At 42.3% G+C, this 17,877-nt stretch overlaps 1 protein-coding gene across 12 annotated transcripts in view; it reads right to left on the bottom strand.

Annotated features, from left to right (window-relative positions):
* DYM (dymeclin) overlaps positions 1-13,340 on the bottom strand; it is a 212,054-nt gene extending 198,714 nt beyond the window's left edge. For 5 of the 12 annotated variants that reach the window (XM_032095569.1, XM_032095573.1, XM_032095570.1 and 2 more), the window contains exons 1-2: positions 13,217-13,337; positions 1,284-1,461 (exon numbers count right to left, since the gene is read on the bottom strand). In XM_032095569.1, coding sequence (XP_031951460.1) covers positions 1,284-1,423 — 140 coding nt within the window. In that variant the 5' untranslated portion in view covers positions 1,424-1,461; positions 13,217-13,337. Of the gene's footprint in view, positions 1-1,283; positions 1,462-13,216 lie in introns of all 12 variants that reach the window. The other 7 variants (XM_032095576.1, XM_032095572.1, XM_032095577.1 and 4 more) reach the window with 4 other exon arrangements.
* Positions 13,341-17,877: the final 4,537 nt, after the last annotated feature.

The following is a 17,877-nucleotide window of genomic DNA, read 5'->3' as shown; positions in this document are numbered from 1 at the left end:
TTGTTTGGTTAGGTTTTTGCTTTGTTCATTTGGGGGGTTATTTTAGCAAATTTACTCTGCACTGGATCTGAATTTCATGAAACAGGCATAAAAACCAAGCTAAAAAAAACTCCTTAACTTTCATAGGGGAAAGACGAAAAATAGAACCAAGAGAAATTGGTGGGGTTTTATATGTAATTATTCCCCCTTAAAAAAACCCAAACAACAGAATATTATGTAAGTTCTTAGAATGCTGTCAATCTTATTAGTCATGGGTAGGCTGTAAATAATTCTTCTCTTCAAGGATCTTAGAGGAAAAACAACTGCTTTCTCACACACTCCCAGTTCAGTACTGCCCTTTACCAGCTTTGCAGCCATCCACAACTCTGTCCCTTCTTCCTAACCTCTGGCTATTCTCTCCAGGCAGAAGTCAAAATACTTCCTCCTCCTCACTCTTTACAAAAATAGCACCTAGTAAATGCCTCCCAGTTATTTACCTTAGCTATTTTCCATTCCAGTTGCCCAAACTTTCACTTACAGAAAAGCACCCGTTCTACATTGAAAACTGTAATAACAGTTTAAGTAACACCTGAAGGTAATAATATCAGATTGTTCTTGTAAGACTGATAATCAACACACAGGCCAAGGAATTTAGCAATGGAGTTGGGTTAACAGAAGTTACAAGAACTTCAATGCTCTATTTTGGGAGATGTGCTATGGATCCTCTAAAAAACACTGACTTTATTTATATCAACACCACTTTCTGGAATGAAAAGGCATTCAAAGCTTGAATTGATATTTAGAAAGTATCTTTATGGAGAATATACGCCAAATTTCTTTTCAAAATGCAAAAGGGGGTGAAAAAAAGCCATACAGACTAAGCAACTCAAAAGCTAACCTACAATTAAATCATACAAGTACAGTTCACTCTAAGTTGAGAGGGAACATCAAATGTTGGAATCTTCACCAAATCCAGTCAACCCAAATGCTATACCAAAGAAAAAGAAAGCTTCCTTGAACAACAAGAAAAAAAAAAAAGCTTCCCCCAACACTACAGACCCTATTTCTGATCTTTACCAGGAGAATGAATAGCAATTACAGCTATTATGAAGAAGAACGAAACCCACAGGAATGGAAGAGGTGGTGGAAAATGCTTCCAAACTTAGAAACAACAACATATTTTACACAGGCATTTATTCCCCTGCTACCTAAAACAGGAATAATTAACATAACCACTCATGTGCTTTCAGACTGGTCACTTTTATAAACATACTATCAAAGTTAGCTCTTCAACACCCTCCTACCTGTTTGTTGGAGTCGTGAAGCTAAAAGACAGAAGCTGATTCCAGAATGGGTCATTCTCGGAGATGGGCTCTGATCCTGACAGTTTTTGTAAGTACTCATTTTCTGGAAGCTCACTGATGCTGCTGCTATTTGCTCCCATCTTCTTTATTTGGCAAATCTCTTTCTAAATTTTCATTCCTTTGAGAAACAAAAAAAGAAGAAAGAAACATTTTAAGTCTTTTGTACAAATAAAGAATACACAGACCCTGAGTTAGCCACCAGTACGGCTTTAGATCACCCCCTTGAAAAATGACTGAGATGTAGGAATCAGGCGCATCGGAATATATTAGAAAGACTTCCTTTCAACAAAATTTGGATAATAACATCTTTGTCCAAGGAAGATAAAAGTTTCTGTGCTACTACTTCAGTCATCATATCACTTGTATTTTAATACATTATACTCAGCAAGAACACTGCAGCACAGTTTTCTCAGTACCAAGGCTGCTAACAGTGAGGAAAACTACACAGAATTCACAATTTTAACAGGGGTGTCAAACTGACATGCTGTTCAGAAACATATTTTCAAAATTAATATGCACAGAAAGAAAATTACTACTTCTGTAATGATGCAGCTAATTCCTGCACACTACCAATGACCTACACCTTTAAAGTTCCTGCCCTTCCAGAGTAAGCACAGCTCTTATCATGCTGTTATCAAGCAAGCAAAGGTACTACTGACCAGACACGAACCTCCTGATCTCTGTAAAATAACATGGTACCTTCCACGGCAACTACTTTAAGGGGAAAAATCCATAAAATGAACACATCAGAAACACAACTGCTTTTTGATGGAAGACTACAGAAGTTGGCACTCCAAACCCTCTCACTATATGTGTTGTACTTGATCTGTGCGAAGAATGAGAAGCTTTGATTTCTTCATGCTGCTTCTCATCTTTATAAACAATTTAATTAAAGAAAGAAAACCACCAAAATGCTATTGACTATGTCCCAGGTATGATCCCAAGCACCTCACATCTTTCCAGGGCATCGGCTTCAATAATCTTCCATCTTTTGGGACAAAATAACTGTGACAGGTTTAAAAGCTGGTATGAAAAAAGGCATCCCCATCAAGATAAAAGTGTTGTGCAACTTTACTGTAACCTAAATACTCACTCCTGAGCTGGCATAAGACACAAGAACAGGCACAGATGTATCAGAAGATGTAAGCTACTACCCAGCAGCAACTCTTCCCTTGATTTCTACAAAGATGCATATACGAGGTATCAGATACAAGGTATCAGATACCAGAATCACGACTGTACTGACACTCTTAAAACTCATCAACTTCGCAGAAGCAATTGCTTCCGGAAAAGACAATTCTAATAAAAGTTCATAGCAATAAAGAACTGTGCAAATATGACGAAAGGTGCACTAAAAACAAACAAGACATGCAACAAATACCTGCAACATTAGCAGCCATAGTGGAAGTTCTCGAATTCATATTTGAGATTTAGAGCAACTGCACAGTACCCAAATGTGTCAGAAACAAAGGGCCGGCACCATCACAGAGCAGAATATAAGATATACTAAGTAATAAAGAGATCTTTAAAATGTGAACTCCTATAAAAACAAGGAAATTGGTGATTATTTTCTAAATTTTATCTGTAGGAGACTCTACAGGCTGGAAATACAGCACTCCATACTCCTTCCCCCTCCATTTCAGTATTCCATCCTCTACCACCACTGTTACCTGCTCTAGAAGACAGGATACAGTGCAACTGAATGCTGACCCTGTCCTCCTTTAAATTGTCTCAAAGACCCTTTGCTCTTAATTTGTTGTACCTCCAAGATGCTCTCAGGGAGCTCTGTTTTTAAAGGGTCCGGGTTTACACCACCTCCCTTCACACCTGACCTTATAACCCCATATAACCTCTCTTAGCAAAAAGCTCTGAAGACACTGTCTATAGCACTTGAAAAAGCTGTATTTGTCACAGGGACTACCAGTAAGAAGAGAAATCTGAAGTAGCCTAAGAATGAAAATGAAACTTCATGCCAGGGAATTCTGTGGAGAAGCATTAAAGAATTATAACATACAATCAGCTTAAGAGCATTTCCAGAACTTAGGCTGAATACTCACTCACAGAACAGAATAAATGCATCTTACCAGAACACAAATTTTGCTGCCCTGAAGGAAAAATCCTCACAATCAGTGTATTCTACCCTTCAAACAGCGCCAGTCAATACTAAAGCTATAAAGCAGAAGAAAAGCCAATCGGTTAATATGTGAAAAAAGTGGATCATTAATTAGAAGAATGAAGATTCAGCATGTACATGGACATCTCAGCTCCGCACCCCCTGGTTTCCAGAATGGTTTGAGCTGGAAGGGACCTTAAAGCTCAACCTGTCCCACCCCCTGCCATGGGCAGGGACACCTTGCATTGGACCAGGCTGCTCCAAGCCCCATCCAACCTGAACATGTTTGCAACATGTTCAACTACTGCAAAAGCCAACAATGATGCTGTTGGCCCTGGACCTGTATTTTGACTCAAGCCCCTTCCCTGTGCCTAAACTTAAAGGCCCTACATTTAAACCTTTATTTCTTGGACAAAAGACAAGTCTAGCCTCTGTCTGCTTCAAGTTCCCATTCTCTGCTCATGTTTTCCAGCTCACTTGCTCCAAGACAAACAACTAATGGTGAAGAGAACCAAGAGGCAGCTGGAGCCCTGCATTCAAATCCCTCCACCTTAACCTGGAGCTCTGGAGTTCTCCATGCCAGAGCACTGACAGTGCCCAAAGTTCTTAACTCGTTCTCCTAAGATGAGTCACCATATTCTCTATTTACAAGCTACTGTTGCAGCTCGCTGCAGCTCTCAAAGCGCCCCACTTAAACCACTTTCCAGCAATACCACAGCAACTGGTACAGGTTTCAAGCTAATTCTTGAAAAGGAGTCATGCTTGCTTTCCAGATTTCCTACAGCATGTCAGCACGTTCAATACCGTTAATAATCCAAAATAAAGAGGGCTTTAACAGCAAGTCTTTGCAAAATTTTATTGTCTCTTTTTGGAGTCAGTGTCAAATCACAGTGCCCAAGAACATGCCCAGTTCCATGGCCACAGCCACACTCCCAAGCAACATAACAAGCAATGGAGCCCCTTGTAAGCCCTCCAGCCCTAATGCCCAGCTGGCTCCATCCAAACTGCAGAGAACACGTTTGATTCCATAGACCTTCCCCAAAGCGACAGAAAAATAAGGCACTAGCTGATTATTTTCTCCTCTAAATGAAAATAAATATCAAGCCATCTGGACCTGTCAGAATAATCCACCTGCTAGCTTGAGCTTTCAATACTTGATAGTAGTTTGTAGATAAGGGGACTTGGCAAGCTTTGACTTCCACTCATTCAAGAGCCAACAAATCTTGGAGCAATCAAACAAACATACAGATTTTTTCTCTCTCCTATATCCCAGGTGGTTTCTTTCCTCTCTTAAGTACATTACACTCACTATACCCCTCTGAAGCAAAAATCTCAGCAAGTTGTACTGATCCTTCCTGTAGATGACCACACTTACAGACACATACAGCTAACTCCTTCCTTCAGGAACTTGTGTTATCCCAAACCTTTATGAAGCGCTCTGCAATGACTTCATGATGCAACCTGAGCACCTTCAGCTCCTACAACCTGAACAGCCACAGGCCCTGCTGTAAGTAGGCAAGACATTTCTGAGGAACTCCAGCCATCAAGTAACCCAGGAAACTCTCCTTCGAAGTTCATGAATATCCTACGGAAAAAAGGTCTAAAAATAATTTAAAACAGAAAAAAAAATATCAACGTTTAATTTCCAGGCACTTTAACAACAGTAACAGATTAACCCCAATGCTTTAACTTAGCCGGTTACATGCTAGCCATGATCTCAAACACATTTCCAGGACAGTTGCTACTAAAAAATATTAACTTAAAAGGCAGTCACCACCTTAAATCATTTTCAAACATGCTATTAAATGTTTATTTTAGAAACAGCTGCGTTTAGCTGAAAAGATCACTCAAATAAAACATGTAACCACTTAAATGTGCACACTGCTTTTAATTAAGAGGCACTGCCTCTGTGCCTGTTAAGGCAGTAGAGGTTCAAGTCTCTAGATAATAATATAAAGGGTATGTCAGTACTTGGAATAGAATTACAGCAGTATTTAAAACATTTATTTATCCATGATTTTTCCTACACTTGACTTTGTAACAGCCCTCACTGCACAGAAAGGCTGCTCCAGGGGATCCCAAAGAAACTGCAGAAACACAAGGTTAAACAGCTTCTGCTTCCTCACATGCTGAAGTGGGACACCCCAAGAAACACCAAATCACAGGAAATTCTCTTTCACTCCAAGAAAGTCAGTCCTTGCTCTAGCAGTAAATTACCAATGAAATCTAATTTCTTTTTCCTTGAAATACACTAAATAAATGCACGGTTCATTAAAATAAAATTTTTTTAAAAGCCAATCTAATTTGCCAGCCCAGCTGCCTACCCAAAAAAAAAAAAACACCGACACAACTTACTAGCAAGTCATTTAGTTTACCTGGGTGTTATTACACCCCCAAAGAATCACAGCCTGGTCTGCAAGTGTCATTCTCTATTAAATCCAGCATCTGTTTAGTCCCAGAACTTGGCTCCATGATGCAGCAGTAGAGGCTTTAGAGCAACACAAGGGAGTTTGTTTCGCACATCAGGACTCATTCCAACCTCAAATTGCTAGGGGTAGGTATAAATATCAAGTTTACTGTTTCTTCTAGAAGATTTTAGTATTAATTATCAACAATGCTAACAAGAATATAATTTTTCCTCTAAAAGGAAGTTAAAAGCAATTCAGCAATACAGAGATGCCACGTATGAGCTCCTAGGTGTAACTAGAGGTACAGATGTGTACTGTTGAACTTGGGAAAAAAACTCATCATATTCTCTATATCTTCTATTTAAATAATTTTAGACAAGTAATTAGAGATCCTTTTGGGATTTTATCTCCTACTGGTCTCACAAATTAATTGCCAATGCTGGAATTTTATCTGTGCAGTACAGTGAGTTCCCCTTCCAAAACTATGCTTGCCATGATAGTTGAGCTGAGTCTGTAGACAACTTGAATATCGATTACATATAGCTATGGGGTTTTTTAAAATTACTGCTTTAAAGTGTAAGAATTTGAGGTGGTCATGCACATGATTTTACAATGTCATCTGAGATCTGGTCACTAGGTTGGGTCTTTAACACAACCACATGAAAATATTGAAAACATTTGAAAACCTAACAAAAAATTCATTTCCATACATAGCAGGACTCTGGTTACCTTTACAGTTCGCAGCTTTATGAACTAAAGCAAATGGACATCGTTTTCCTTCCAAGCAAAGCAGCCAGAGCCACTGTAAAGATGAGAACATGAGATGCAATGCTGCCCATTCAGTATTATCAAAGCACTGCACTGAGGTTTTTGGCTGATTCCGACTTGTATCAAGACCTGCAGGTTTCAGACCATCTTTCACCCATGAGACATTAAAGCATCCCACAAAATCCTAACATAATGCTTGCCACAGAATTATGAGACTACTGCAATATATTTATACGTAATTCTCCATACAACAGAAAACACAGAACTTACATTAACACTATGTATTGTTCAGCTCCAATATTTGAATTTTACTGTCCACACAATATATTTGAATTCTGACTACTCACTCATGTTCAGTAATATTTCATAGATTCATAGAATGGTTTGCGTTGGAAGGCACCTTTACAGGCCATCTCATTCCACCCCTGCCATGGGCAGGGACACTATCCCAGGTTGCTCCAAGCCCCATCCAACCTGGCCTGGAACACTTCCCACAGATGGGTTAGCCACAACTTCTCTGAGCAACTTTGTAGTTTTCTAGGCACATTAAGTGTTTATTCACTCGCACTGCTTGGGGAATTGTTTTGGGGAAGTTTTGGTGGTGCTATCAAGGCTGAAAAAAAAACCCCAAGAAATGAGATATTATCTTTCTACAAAGACAAAATGCAGTTATGCAAATACTTCATTCATACTAGGACATCATTCACTAGTTTTCACATAAAGAGGTACAAAACTGTAAGAACTTTGGTTTTACCAATTAAATTGGTAAGGTTTTGCTAAGCAAAACTAATGATGCAGAAATATCTGGCAATAACAATTTACGCCAGTAAAAGGGATCTTTAGGGAAAAAAAATCTTTACAATCCTCAGACTTTAGTAGTTTTTGCCATTTTAAATCAGAGAAGAGCATTGAAATAATCTTTGTTTTTAAAGCATGTTAATGAGTCAAAATATTCCAGCTATAACTTAATGCCTAGCAATCTTCAAACACTATCAAACCACTGTTAAGAATTCACCTTCTCTGATACACAAGTTAGCCACAACCAAGCAGCCTGGGAGATTTCAGAATGGAATAAACGCATCCTTCATGACCATTTAAAGAAGTTTCCTACTGTTTTTAAGTTAATGAGTTACACAGGAAAGACTGTTTCTGCTCATTTTACTTTACACTGATTGGTAATTTTCCTCCCCTTTTCTACTGTCTTTTCAGCAACCACTCCTTCCATTTCTTTCTCCAGCTCCCTTTACCCACCCGTTTTACTTTCACATGCTGACACTGTTCAGACTCAAAAATCTCCCCCTGCCAAAAAAAACCCCAAACCACAAAAAACACAGTTTTGTGAAAAGTAGCAGACAGGCAAGCTGCTTTTGTGAAAAATACAAAGATGAACTCTTTTAGAGAACCTTGGTTGACCATGTAGGGGTCTATCTTTGCAGCTTGGGGGCCAATACCACCTCTCATGGCTTTCCAGATAATCCTGTCTTTCCTCTACCCACTACTTTTCAGACACTACAAGTTTGACGGCTACTGTCATGGATCATGATACAACCCTCTAACCTATCTTTGCAGCAGCACAGCACACTAGCTATTCACCAGGTACCAAAACATCTTCCTACAAAGCTCAGCACGTTAGGACAGAAGCGCTTCTGGATGGCAGTAAGAAATGCAACAGAGTTATGAAGTGCTCCCCACAACGCAAAAAAATAAAAAAACCCCAACATCTTAAGGTCTTTAGGCAGCTCTCAACATAAATTACCTGACTTGCCCACTGTTTACTCAGCTGGGTGAACAAATACAGCATCTCTTTTGGTTCTCCTGCTCTGTTCTACTGCCTTCCCCTTCCACAGTAAGAACCTGAATCAAGCAGCAGTGCAGTGACATCAGCATGGTCCTTCTGGGTTCCACTGAAGCCTTGCACGTAGCAGAAGTGATTAATCTTGATAGATTTACTGCAGGCAAAGAAGGCCCCTCACAGGGAAGGCAAGCAGCTGAAAAAACGAGTGATGATGCTGTGTTTTCTGCTCCAGTTCCTTTTCCACAACATTTTCGTGGGAGTCAGTCATCAATAAAAGCCTAATTCTGAAGAGCACAATCTGCTTCCTTCATATCCCACCTACGGGACAGTTGTTCTCCTCACAACTGAAGAAGAGATTTTTCAAAACCTTCATGGTGAGACAGAGTATTTCAAGCAGAAGAACTTGGATGTGAGTGAGCCCAGATGTCATGGTGCTTCCCCCAAACTGCTCAACAAGGGATCCTATTGTCTTTGACAGCTCACCCTACACAGTTTGTCACATTTTAATAAAGTGCTCTGAAAGGATGACAGAAAAGTGAAAACCTAAATTCTATAAATGAGACTAAGACGTACTGATCTTGTTTCTCAGTGTCATCTCAGAAAACTAACACATTTTCATACACTCTTTATAATAATATCTAATCTCTAACCTCCAGGTTACTGGTGATCCATTCTGCTGATCTTTAATCACCAAATCTACTAATTTTGATAAGGAGATGCTAAATTACTAATCTCAAAACACCTTATTTCAAGTGAACTACTAGTCATCTTCACAAGTCACCTTCAAAGCCTTGTCCTGAACTGGAACTACTGACTCATAGGAGGAAAAAAACAACCTTGCTCAAATTTCTTTTCTCTAAAGTTGTAAGAGATCAAAAATATTTTACACAAAAATGCTATTCCAGCCTTTCACCTCACAACAGGAACTTCTGATACAGAGTGCTCTAAAAAATATTAAAATGTTACCTGATGGCCCCAAACTCCAATAAGCAAATACAGGCTTGCAGCAAAATAAACCCCAAAATTATCATATTTCCACCCAACATGTATTGGCCTTTCCATGAGCACGTACCCAATAGTGACACAACTAATCTGTATGAAGCTTTTGGTCCTCTATTCCCTCAGTCACCATGTTTTATCAAGGCAGGGCAGCAGGCACGTGTTAAACCTCTTGAGGAAGCTTTTGCTGAATCCTGCGTGTGAATCTCACAAATGCCTTTCTATTAAGAACTTCAGAGAGCTCCTACTTGACTTTTACAGGTAAACAAGCATTTATAGCATTTAAGGATTTTTTTGCCCAATTTACAAACAAAGCAATTTATGCAACAAAACATATCTCTAGTACATTAATACAAAATCCCATGAGACCAATTAAGGAGTCCTCAATTTTGTTCATTTTAGTGCTGGCAGTTACACTCCCAAATCTCCCCGAAGGCTCAAAAACCTCTACATATATAAAATTTATTAAGACTTAAAATTTAAAGCTACAAAAACTATAAAGATCACTTTTCTGTTGAAATTCCTACACAATATGTTATAAAATAAGTACTGCACCAAGCCTACCAATCTGAGAGCAGAATGTCAGCATCAGTGTTACAACAACATTCTATCACAGAGGGGAGGAAAGGTGGTGTGGGGACAATTATAAAAAAATTTAATTATTAAAAAAGTTACCTCCATCCTTACTCTTACATTCCAATACCCCAAGAAAAGGTCAGCACTTAAACACAGCTACTGTGTTTTGGAGTACATGCAGAAATAAATTCTTTAATCCAATTAGTAAACACTGTCAGAAAGGAAGAAGGCTGGGTCAAGCACACCTTGTAATTTCTGTGTAAAAGGCTCTACACCTGTTACAAAACTATTACAGGTAAATAACACATTTTTCAAAAGTTTCAAGAAGTGAAAATTCAAATACTATCTCCACTCTTTGCAGTGGGCAGGTATTTCTGTAAAGGTTTTGTTTGCTCTCACCAGTGAGATTCCTGCTGCCAGCCAGGACAGGTGTGCTGGAACTATAAAATGAGAACAACAAACTGAACTTTAAACAAAAATATCAAAGGGATATGGAGCTCAAAAAAAAAGCAAATCAAGAATATGCACAACCCATACTGAGACCTGACTTTACAGCTTAAGAATATACTGCTCATCAGAAGCAATGTTGCTGGTTTGACCTTACGTTCTTACCAGGATCAGAAAGAGAGTTTTATTACCACAAATACAGCAATGGTTTTCAAAACCAGTTTTACACCAACTCCCTGATAATCTGTGAAGGATTATAGTGTTGGAAATCTTGTTCAATATGAGAATGTTTTGAGGACTCTGCCCCTTCCCTCTTTTTTTAAAAAAAACCCCTCACTATACCTATCTAAAAATAAATCAAAAGTAATTCACTCTTTCTACCATAATTAAAAGGGACAGCTGGGTTGAATATGACACAAGCCAGAATAAACCTAGCATGATCTAATAAATCAAGTAGCTTCTATATGAAAGGAATGTTAAGATTACTGTTACACACAAATATTTCCTCCATCTTTCACTATCAGACGTAAGTAAAACCTGCCTAATGGCCAAAGCAATGTTTCAAAAAGATAACTCAACCACCTTTTAAGCTTCAGACAGATGCTCAGATGTTCATCAAAAGGCCTGCATTTGTTTCAATATTGGTATATTTTAATATATTTCAAAGCTTACACAACTATTTTGGTATCTGTACTCTTCCACAATTTGGGCATTAACCATATTTTTGCAACAGGATTATTTGTCTCTGCTTTTAAAGTTTCTCACAGCTGAAGATCTATCTACAGCATTAAAAAGCATGTTATGCAGAAAGACAAATCTGTTTTGTATGTGTAATAATTTTACATTATATTACACATCAAGATTTGTATCACCTATCTTCAGGATCCACTGCAAATTAAATGGTACTTGCCAGGGTGTGGGATTACTTCAAGGTGCAATAGACTTTCCACTCTAGAGAATACACTTTAAAAAATACTGTTAAAGTCATTAATCATCTACTTTGACATCAGTTCATCAGACACCAAACAGCATTTCTTCCATTTAGTGACTTTTGTCAGTCATCAGCATGTTAATAACATCTTAACATCTTAAAAACACAGCATGTTAGAAACTGCCAGAGGGCAGGTTTGGATTAGATATTGGGATGGAATTCCTGGCTGTGAGGGTGCTGAGGCACAGGTTTCCCAGAGCAGCTGTGGCTGCCCCATCCCTGGAAGTGTCCAAGGCCAGACTGGATGGGGCTTGGAGCAACCTGGGACAGTGGAAGGTGTCAGTGGAAGGCCCATAGCAGGGGGTGGAACTGGATGATCCTTAAGGTCCTTCCCCACCCAAACCAGTCTGGGATTCTATGACCTCAGAATTTTCCTACTAATCTGATAAAATCACTGGAAGGAAGCACCAGAGCCATCTGAGTATAGCAATAATTTGCTATAAATATTTTTTTTTAGAGATTTAGCAGGAAATATGAGGGATTAGAAGCTCTGCTAGTAAAACATCAGCACAGGACTGGAAGAGGAGGAGTTGAGGGATGCTTCAGCCAGGTGAGAGTGCTGAGCTGGGTCCATCATTCCCTGGGCAGTCCATGGGCCTCTGCTGATGCAGCAGCAATGGAAAAAGAAAACAGCCCCTGGAAAGGACAGCACGAGGGCTTCCCAAGCTCCTGACAATCTAAGGAGCAATGGCAATGTTTTAGTCGCCCCAACTGGAGCACCTTGAACGTTTTTCAGTTGGGAATTGACACAACGTGGGATTACACAACTCTGCATTGGGACACTGGACCCAACCACCCGGGAGCCTCTTTCCGCTCTCCTGCACTGCAAAAGTGAGCCCTGATGGAAATATCAGCAGCTTACTTACTTCTGCAAATACCTACAATGATTAGAACTGCAGCCCAGCATGTTATCCCTCAGCACAGGAGAAGGAAAAAATCAGATTATGGCCCCACGAACTCCCTACGCCCAACACAAGAGATTAAAAAGAATAAATAAATAAACAAACAGTGCTTGGCATGAAGGCATATGAGGTAATACAAAACCTGGCAACTAAGGTGAGATACCAATTCAATTTTAAACTAAAATATGCCTCACTTTTGATAAATATTATCACTCGTAAGTATGAAAACCATGTGGTAGAAGTGAGGAGCCCCAGAAGATCTGAGATGCTGCAGAGCACTAGAAAAGCCTCTGGTTCTCAAGAACAGGATGGAAAATAAGTCAATTTATCATCTAATCATGAAAAATAAGTATCATTACGAGCACAAAAGAAAAAGATGGGTATGAACCTCTGGCTTTCCAGTCCTGGGCGCATTTAAAGGGACACAGGGACATCCCAAGGGCCCTGAGGGATCACAGGATCCCTGTCAGGGAGCACTCAAGGTCTGGATAAAGAGACACAGGCACATTCTGGGAACCCTGGCAGGGATCCTCTTATACCTAAGGGACACAAGGACATCCAGGGGACCCAGCGAGGGATCGATTCCTGGATCCCTAAGGAACACAGGTACAACCCGGCAACCCTGTGAAGAATCCCTGGAGATGCCCCAGCCCGGGCAGGGACACGGCGGGTGCCGGTGCCTCGGCAACTCTCCGCAGCGCCGGTGTCGAATTACGCAAGGTATCCCTTCATCTATCGCGACACAGGCCCGCGCCACGAGGGGACGGTGACGTCGGGGCAACCGGGGGATCTCGGGGGCCCCCTTCGGAGCCGGCGCCCGCCGGGTCCACCCATCGCCCATGCCCCTCGAAGGCACCGCCGAGGCCGCGCTTACCATCCGTGCCCTGGGCCCGAGGTCGGTGGCGGAGTCGGTGGCGGGGTACCTCGGCCGGTGCCGCTCCCGGGTCCCCTCACGGCCCCTCACGGTCCCCGCCCGCCTCCACGTCGCCGGCGCGGCTCCGCTGCGCGTGCGCGAAGCCCGCGCGCGGCGGCGCGCGGGGCACGACGGGAGTTGTAGTCCATGATGGGCGGGGCGGCCATAACACCTCCCGTGCCGTGGGCCGATCCCCAGCGTGGGCAGCAGGGGAGAGGGAATTCTGCCCCTCTGCCCCGCTCAGGGGAGACCCCACCTGCAGAGCTGCCCCAGCCCTGGGGAACAACAGCACAAGGACCTGGAGCTGCTGCAGCCAGTCCAGAGGAGGCCACCGAGATGCTCCAGGGCTGGAGCCCCTCTGCTCTGCAGCCAGCCTGGGACAGCTGGGGGTGTTCAGCTGCACAAGAGAAGGCTCCAGGGAGAGCTCAGAGCCCCTGGCAGGGCCTAAAGGGGCTCCAGGAGAGCTGCAGAGGGACTGGGGCCAAGGCATGGAGGGACAGGACACAGGGAATGGCTTCCCAGTGCCAGAGGGCAGGGCTGGATGGGATCTTGGGAAGGAATTGCTGTCTGTGAGGGTGGGCAGGCCCTGGCCCAGGGTGCCCAGAGCAGCTGTGGCTGCCCCTGGATCCCTGGCAGTGTCCAAGGCCAGGCTGGATGGGGCTTGGAGCAGCCTGGGACAGTAGAAGGTGTGGGATGCACTTTAAGCTCCCTTCCAACCCAAACTATTCTGGGATTCATTCTGATTCTCTATTCTGCATCCCACATTTTAAGTGGGACATGAGTTAAGCCCACAAAATGGGATCAACAGTGAATACCTGGGGGTGGGAAGATTTACCAGGCCCCATCCTGCCCTCATGCTGCTTTAAATCATTGCTTGTCTAAGGGTAACCTTCATCTCTAAAGCTGGGTTTGTGCCATCAACAGCAGGTTCCAAAGTACCCGTTGTGTCATTAAAAGGGAAACCCTTCCCAGTGTAGTCCTGAGTTTATTTCCATGCTCCATGTGGTGTTTGACAGCAAATCCCCAGCCGGGCTCTTACACATCCCTGTCCCTGGGCTGTGCGTGGCAACAGCACGTCTGCAAACAGTGCATGTGGGGTGTGACCCCGTGTAAACATTGCCGCGGTACAGCAACAGTCCTGGCATGGGGCTTGTCCTGGTGTTCACACAGCGTTTGATGGGAATGGCTGTGGCTGCAGAGGCGGTGTGTGGTCAACAGCACGGCTATAAAACACCGTGTGCCAAAAAAAAAGGAGCTGTAGAGCAATCCCCACGCCAAAAACAAGCATTACTACGTCTGTGTGTATGAACACATCTCTTCATAACATGTCAATTTATGTTTCACTGTCATCCCAAAGCCAGGCTGGACGGGGCTTTGGGATGACAGTGAAACATAAACAGGCTGGACCTGGGATAGTGGACAGTGTCCCTGCCCATGGCAGAGTGTGTGATGGGATGAGATTTAAGGCCCCGTCCAACCCAAACCATTCCATGATTCTAAAACAACAGCGAAAGATACAGCACTATCATCTAAAAGACTTTCTAACGCAAGAGAATCACCATGGCAAACATTGCCTTCTGGGCCTTTTCAATTAAATTACTGCAGCCAGGTTCACTGAAAACAGGAATAATGGCAGTCTGTTACAAGCAAAATATGATTTGGTGCAGCGAGCGTGCTCTAACAAGCAGGAAACTGCACAAGGAAGATAATCCCTTCTTCCATGTCTTAGGCAGTTTAATGAAATGGAATTACTTCTCACTGAAGGAGACTCAGTTAGCCTAAGTGTAAATTAAATTTCTCTTCATTTCTTTACCTGCAACCTCTGGAGCCACTGTTCTTTCAGCAACAATGTTCTGCATTGTACAGAAATGATGAAGGAATGACTCCGAGGTCTGAACCCCGGCAGCACGTCCAACATCTCCCAAAATTCAGCTGGGACATGACTGCTACATCTGGGTAATAACAGCATATTGTGTTAACTGTCATTAGATCAGAATTTAACTTTATTGTCAGTTTAGACATTCTTAGCAGCTGATCATGTGCAATTTAATACGCTAGAATTTTCTTTCAGCATCAGGCCCATCAAAATAATTAGAAACATAAAATTAATTAATTTTTATTTAAAAATTTTTGGCATATACTTGCATTTGTTTAAATGTTGTCTTCAATTAACTTCTTGGCATCCAGCTACCTGTGCAAACCAACACACAGAAGGTACCACATCCCATTTAGACCTTCCCATTATGAAAAAATATTTGAAATTAGTTTATTTGAATGATGGCTTTTCAAATATTGATTTATTGATCTTTCCTCAATAGTATTTAAATAAAGCCAGACAGGTTTAATGCTGAAGAACTTAGGACTAGATTTGCAGTACTGTGGTCCCCCAAAGATGCCAGCTCTGAAATTTTCTGTCTTCAGTGTAAACGAAGCTGCTACTTGGTCTAGGAAATTCTGGTAGATGTCCATGTGCCACCATCAGGTGCCTAAACCTTTTGTAAATCTTGTTTTTAGCGAGTAATGAGCACAGGGGAATTTTCTCAGTGAAATTCAACTCACTTGATAGATATTATTCTCTCACATGAGGATTTCCTTAATTTCTGGCTGCTTATTTTTCTTAAAGAAGGCTTTGTGCACTCCTTTGCATCCCAGCAGATGATCTCCTGTGTGGATACAAAAATGCTGTTAGCAAGGAATTTTCCTGCTGGTTTCTAAGCCATGGGATACTTTTCTCTCTCACACAAGATATTAGCAGAGTTTATAAACCATGAACACCTGTGATCTTGCCGAGCTTTGTTTATAGTACAGTAGGAAAATATTTTGACAATGGATGTTTTAGGATTTTAGCCAATCACCCCTAAGGGGTGGCTGATCCTTTGTCCAATTAGACTATGAAGAAAAAACTCTATGAAAGAGTTTGTAGAATAATTAAATAAATCAATCTTGCTGCACAATTCCTGCCTGCTGGATTTCTCTCCTCCTCCCTACAGCTGCGGGATATGGTAATATTACTGCACTAATATTCCTGCACTCCTGCCCAGGCTTGGGCCTTTGCTTTCACCTGATTTTTATTTAACTATTCACAACACAACAGGACTATTGACCTATTATTGAAAAAGAATGGGGCAGAGGAGTTACAACACAAATCTCCTGACAGGACTTCCAGTGAAGTGCCTCACACAGAAAGTTTTGTGATGTGGATTGCTCACTTTACGGTTCAACTGCAGCTAATAAAAGCAGTGGAACACTATTCCAGAGAGCATAAATGTGTCATCTTACTTGCATTATCTGCCTGTTTTCATAATTTTCTCAGAAGGCCTGGTGCTTAAATACAGTGCTGGCACATAGCTGGAAGCCTGGTGCAGCCAGCAGTTTAATTTACTATACACTTTATTTTTTATGTTACTGTTCGATGCACTTCCTTCTGTATTAATATCTTAAATAACTAAAAAAAATTAATTATGCAGACTTCATAAATTGACTGGATACATTTACAGATTAAAGGAGGCCCAGTAAAGTTCTTGCTCTACTCTTTGTTGTGTACACAGCTGTTTAGAGGCAGATATGCTCTAAAACTATGGCCTGTTTATGAGATGCCCAACATATTAAAACAGCATGGAAGGGACAATCTCTTCAGCATGCTCAGGATGTCAGAACACATATTCTTGTTTAGCTGCAAAGTTGCAGCTTGTACTGGGCATGCCTGAGGCATCTCCAATCCTGTGTCTGGGCCCCTCAGGACAAAAAAGACATGGAGCAGCTGGAGTGTGTCCTGGGAAGGGAACGGAGCTGAGAAGGGGCTGGAGCCCCAGGAGCAGCTGAGGGAGCTGGGAAAGGGGCTCAGGCTGGAGCAAAGGAGGCTCAGGGGGGACCTTGTGGCTCTGCACAAGTCCCTGACAGGAGGGGGCAGCCGGGGGGGTCGGGCTCTGCTGGCAGGGAACAGGGACAGGAGGAGAGGGAGCGGCCTCAGGCTGGGCCAGGGGAGGCTCAGGTAGGTCACCAGCAGGAATTTCCCCATGGAAAGGGTGGTCAGGCCTTGGCAGGGGCTGCCCAGGGAGGTGTTGGAGTGCCTGTCCCTGGAGGTGTCCAAGGAATGCCTGGATGAGGCACTCAGTGCTCTGGGCTGGTGACAAGGTGGGGATCAGGCACGGCTGGGACTCGATGGTCTTTTCCAACCTGAACGACCCTGGGATTCCCTGATCTAGGAGAAAGCTGTGTTACTCTGATCCAATGGGGGGTCATGTCCCAAAGATGAGGAAAGAGCTGGTTAAAGAGCAATTCCAAATTCAGGTCCGAACAGACTCACTCATTAAGGGGAGCAAACAGCATTAATCAGGAGCTCACACGGAGGTGTCTGGGACTGAGCTCATTGCAAAGGCATGGCTGTGGCTACAGGGGCACATCTGTGAATGCTGCAGATCGATTCACACCACGTCTGACCAAACCAGGCACTGGCAGGAAATGAGGCATCTCACCACAGGCATTGGGTGGGCAAAATTAGATACTGGAGTAATTAATTATCTGGTGAGAGAAATCACGGTTACAAGAATAAGACAGTGACGGTTCAAGGACTGCCTGTATAAAAAGGTGCATTTTTAGGCCTGCCCGAGGGAGGATTTTAG

The sequence above is a fragment of the Corvus moneduloides genome, chromosome Z (assembly GCF_009650955.1).
Source record: "Corvus moneduloides isolate bCorMon1 chromosome Z, bCorMon1.pri, whole genome shotgun sequence".
Classification (NCBI taxonomy): domain Eukaryota; kingdom Metazoa; phylum Chordata; class Aves; order Passeriformes; family Corvidae; genus Corvus; species Corvus moneduloides.
The sequence above is the reverse complement of the archived record's forward strand: the minus strand, read 5'-3'. Positions and strand labels throughout refer to the sequence as shown.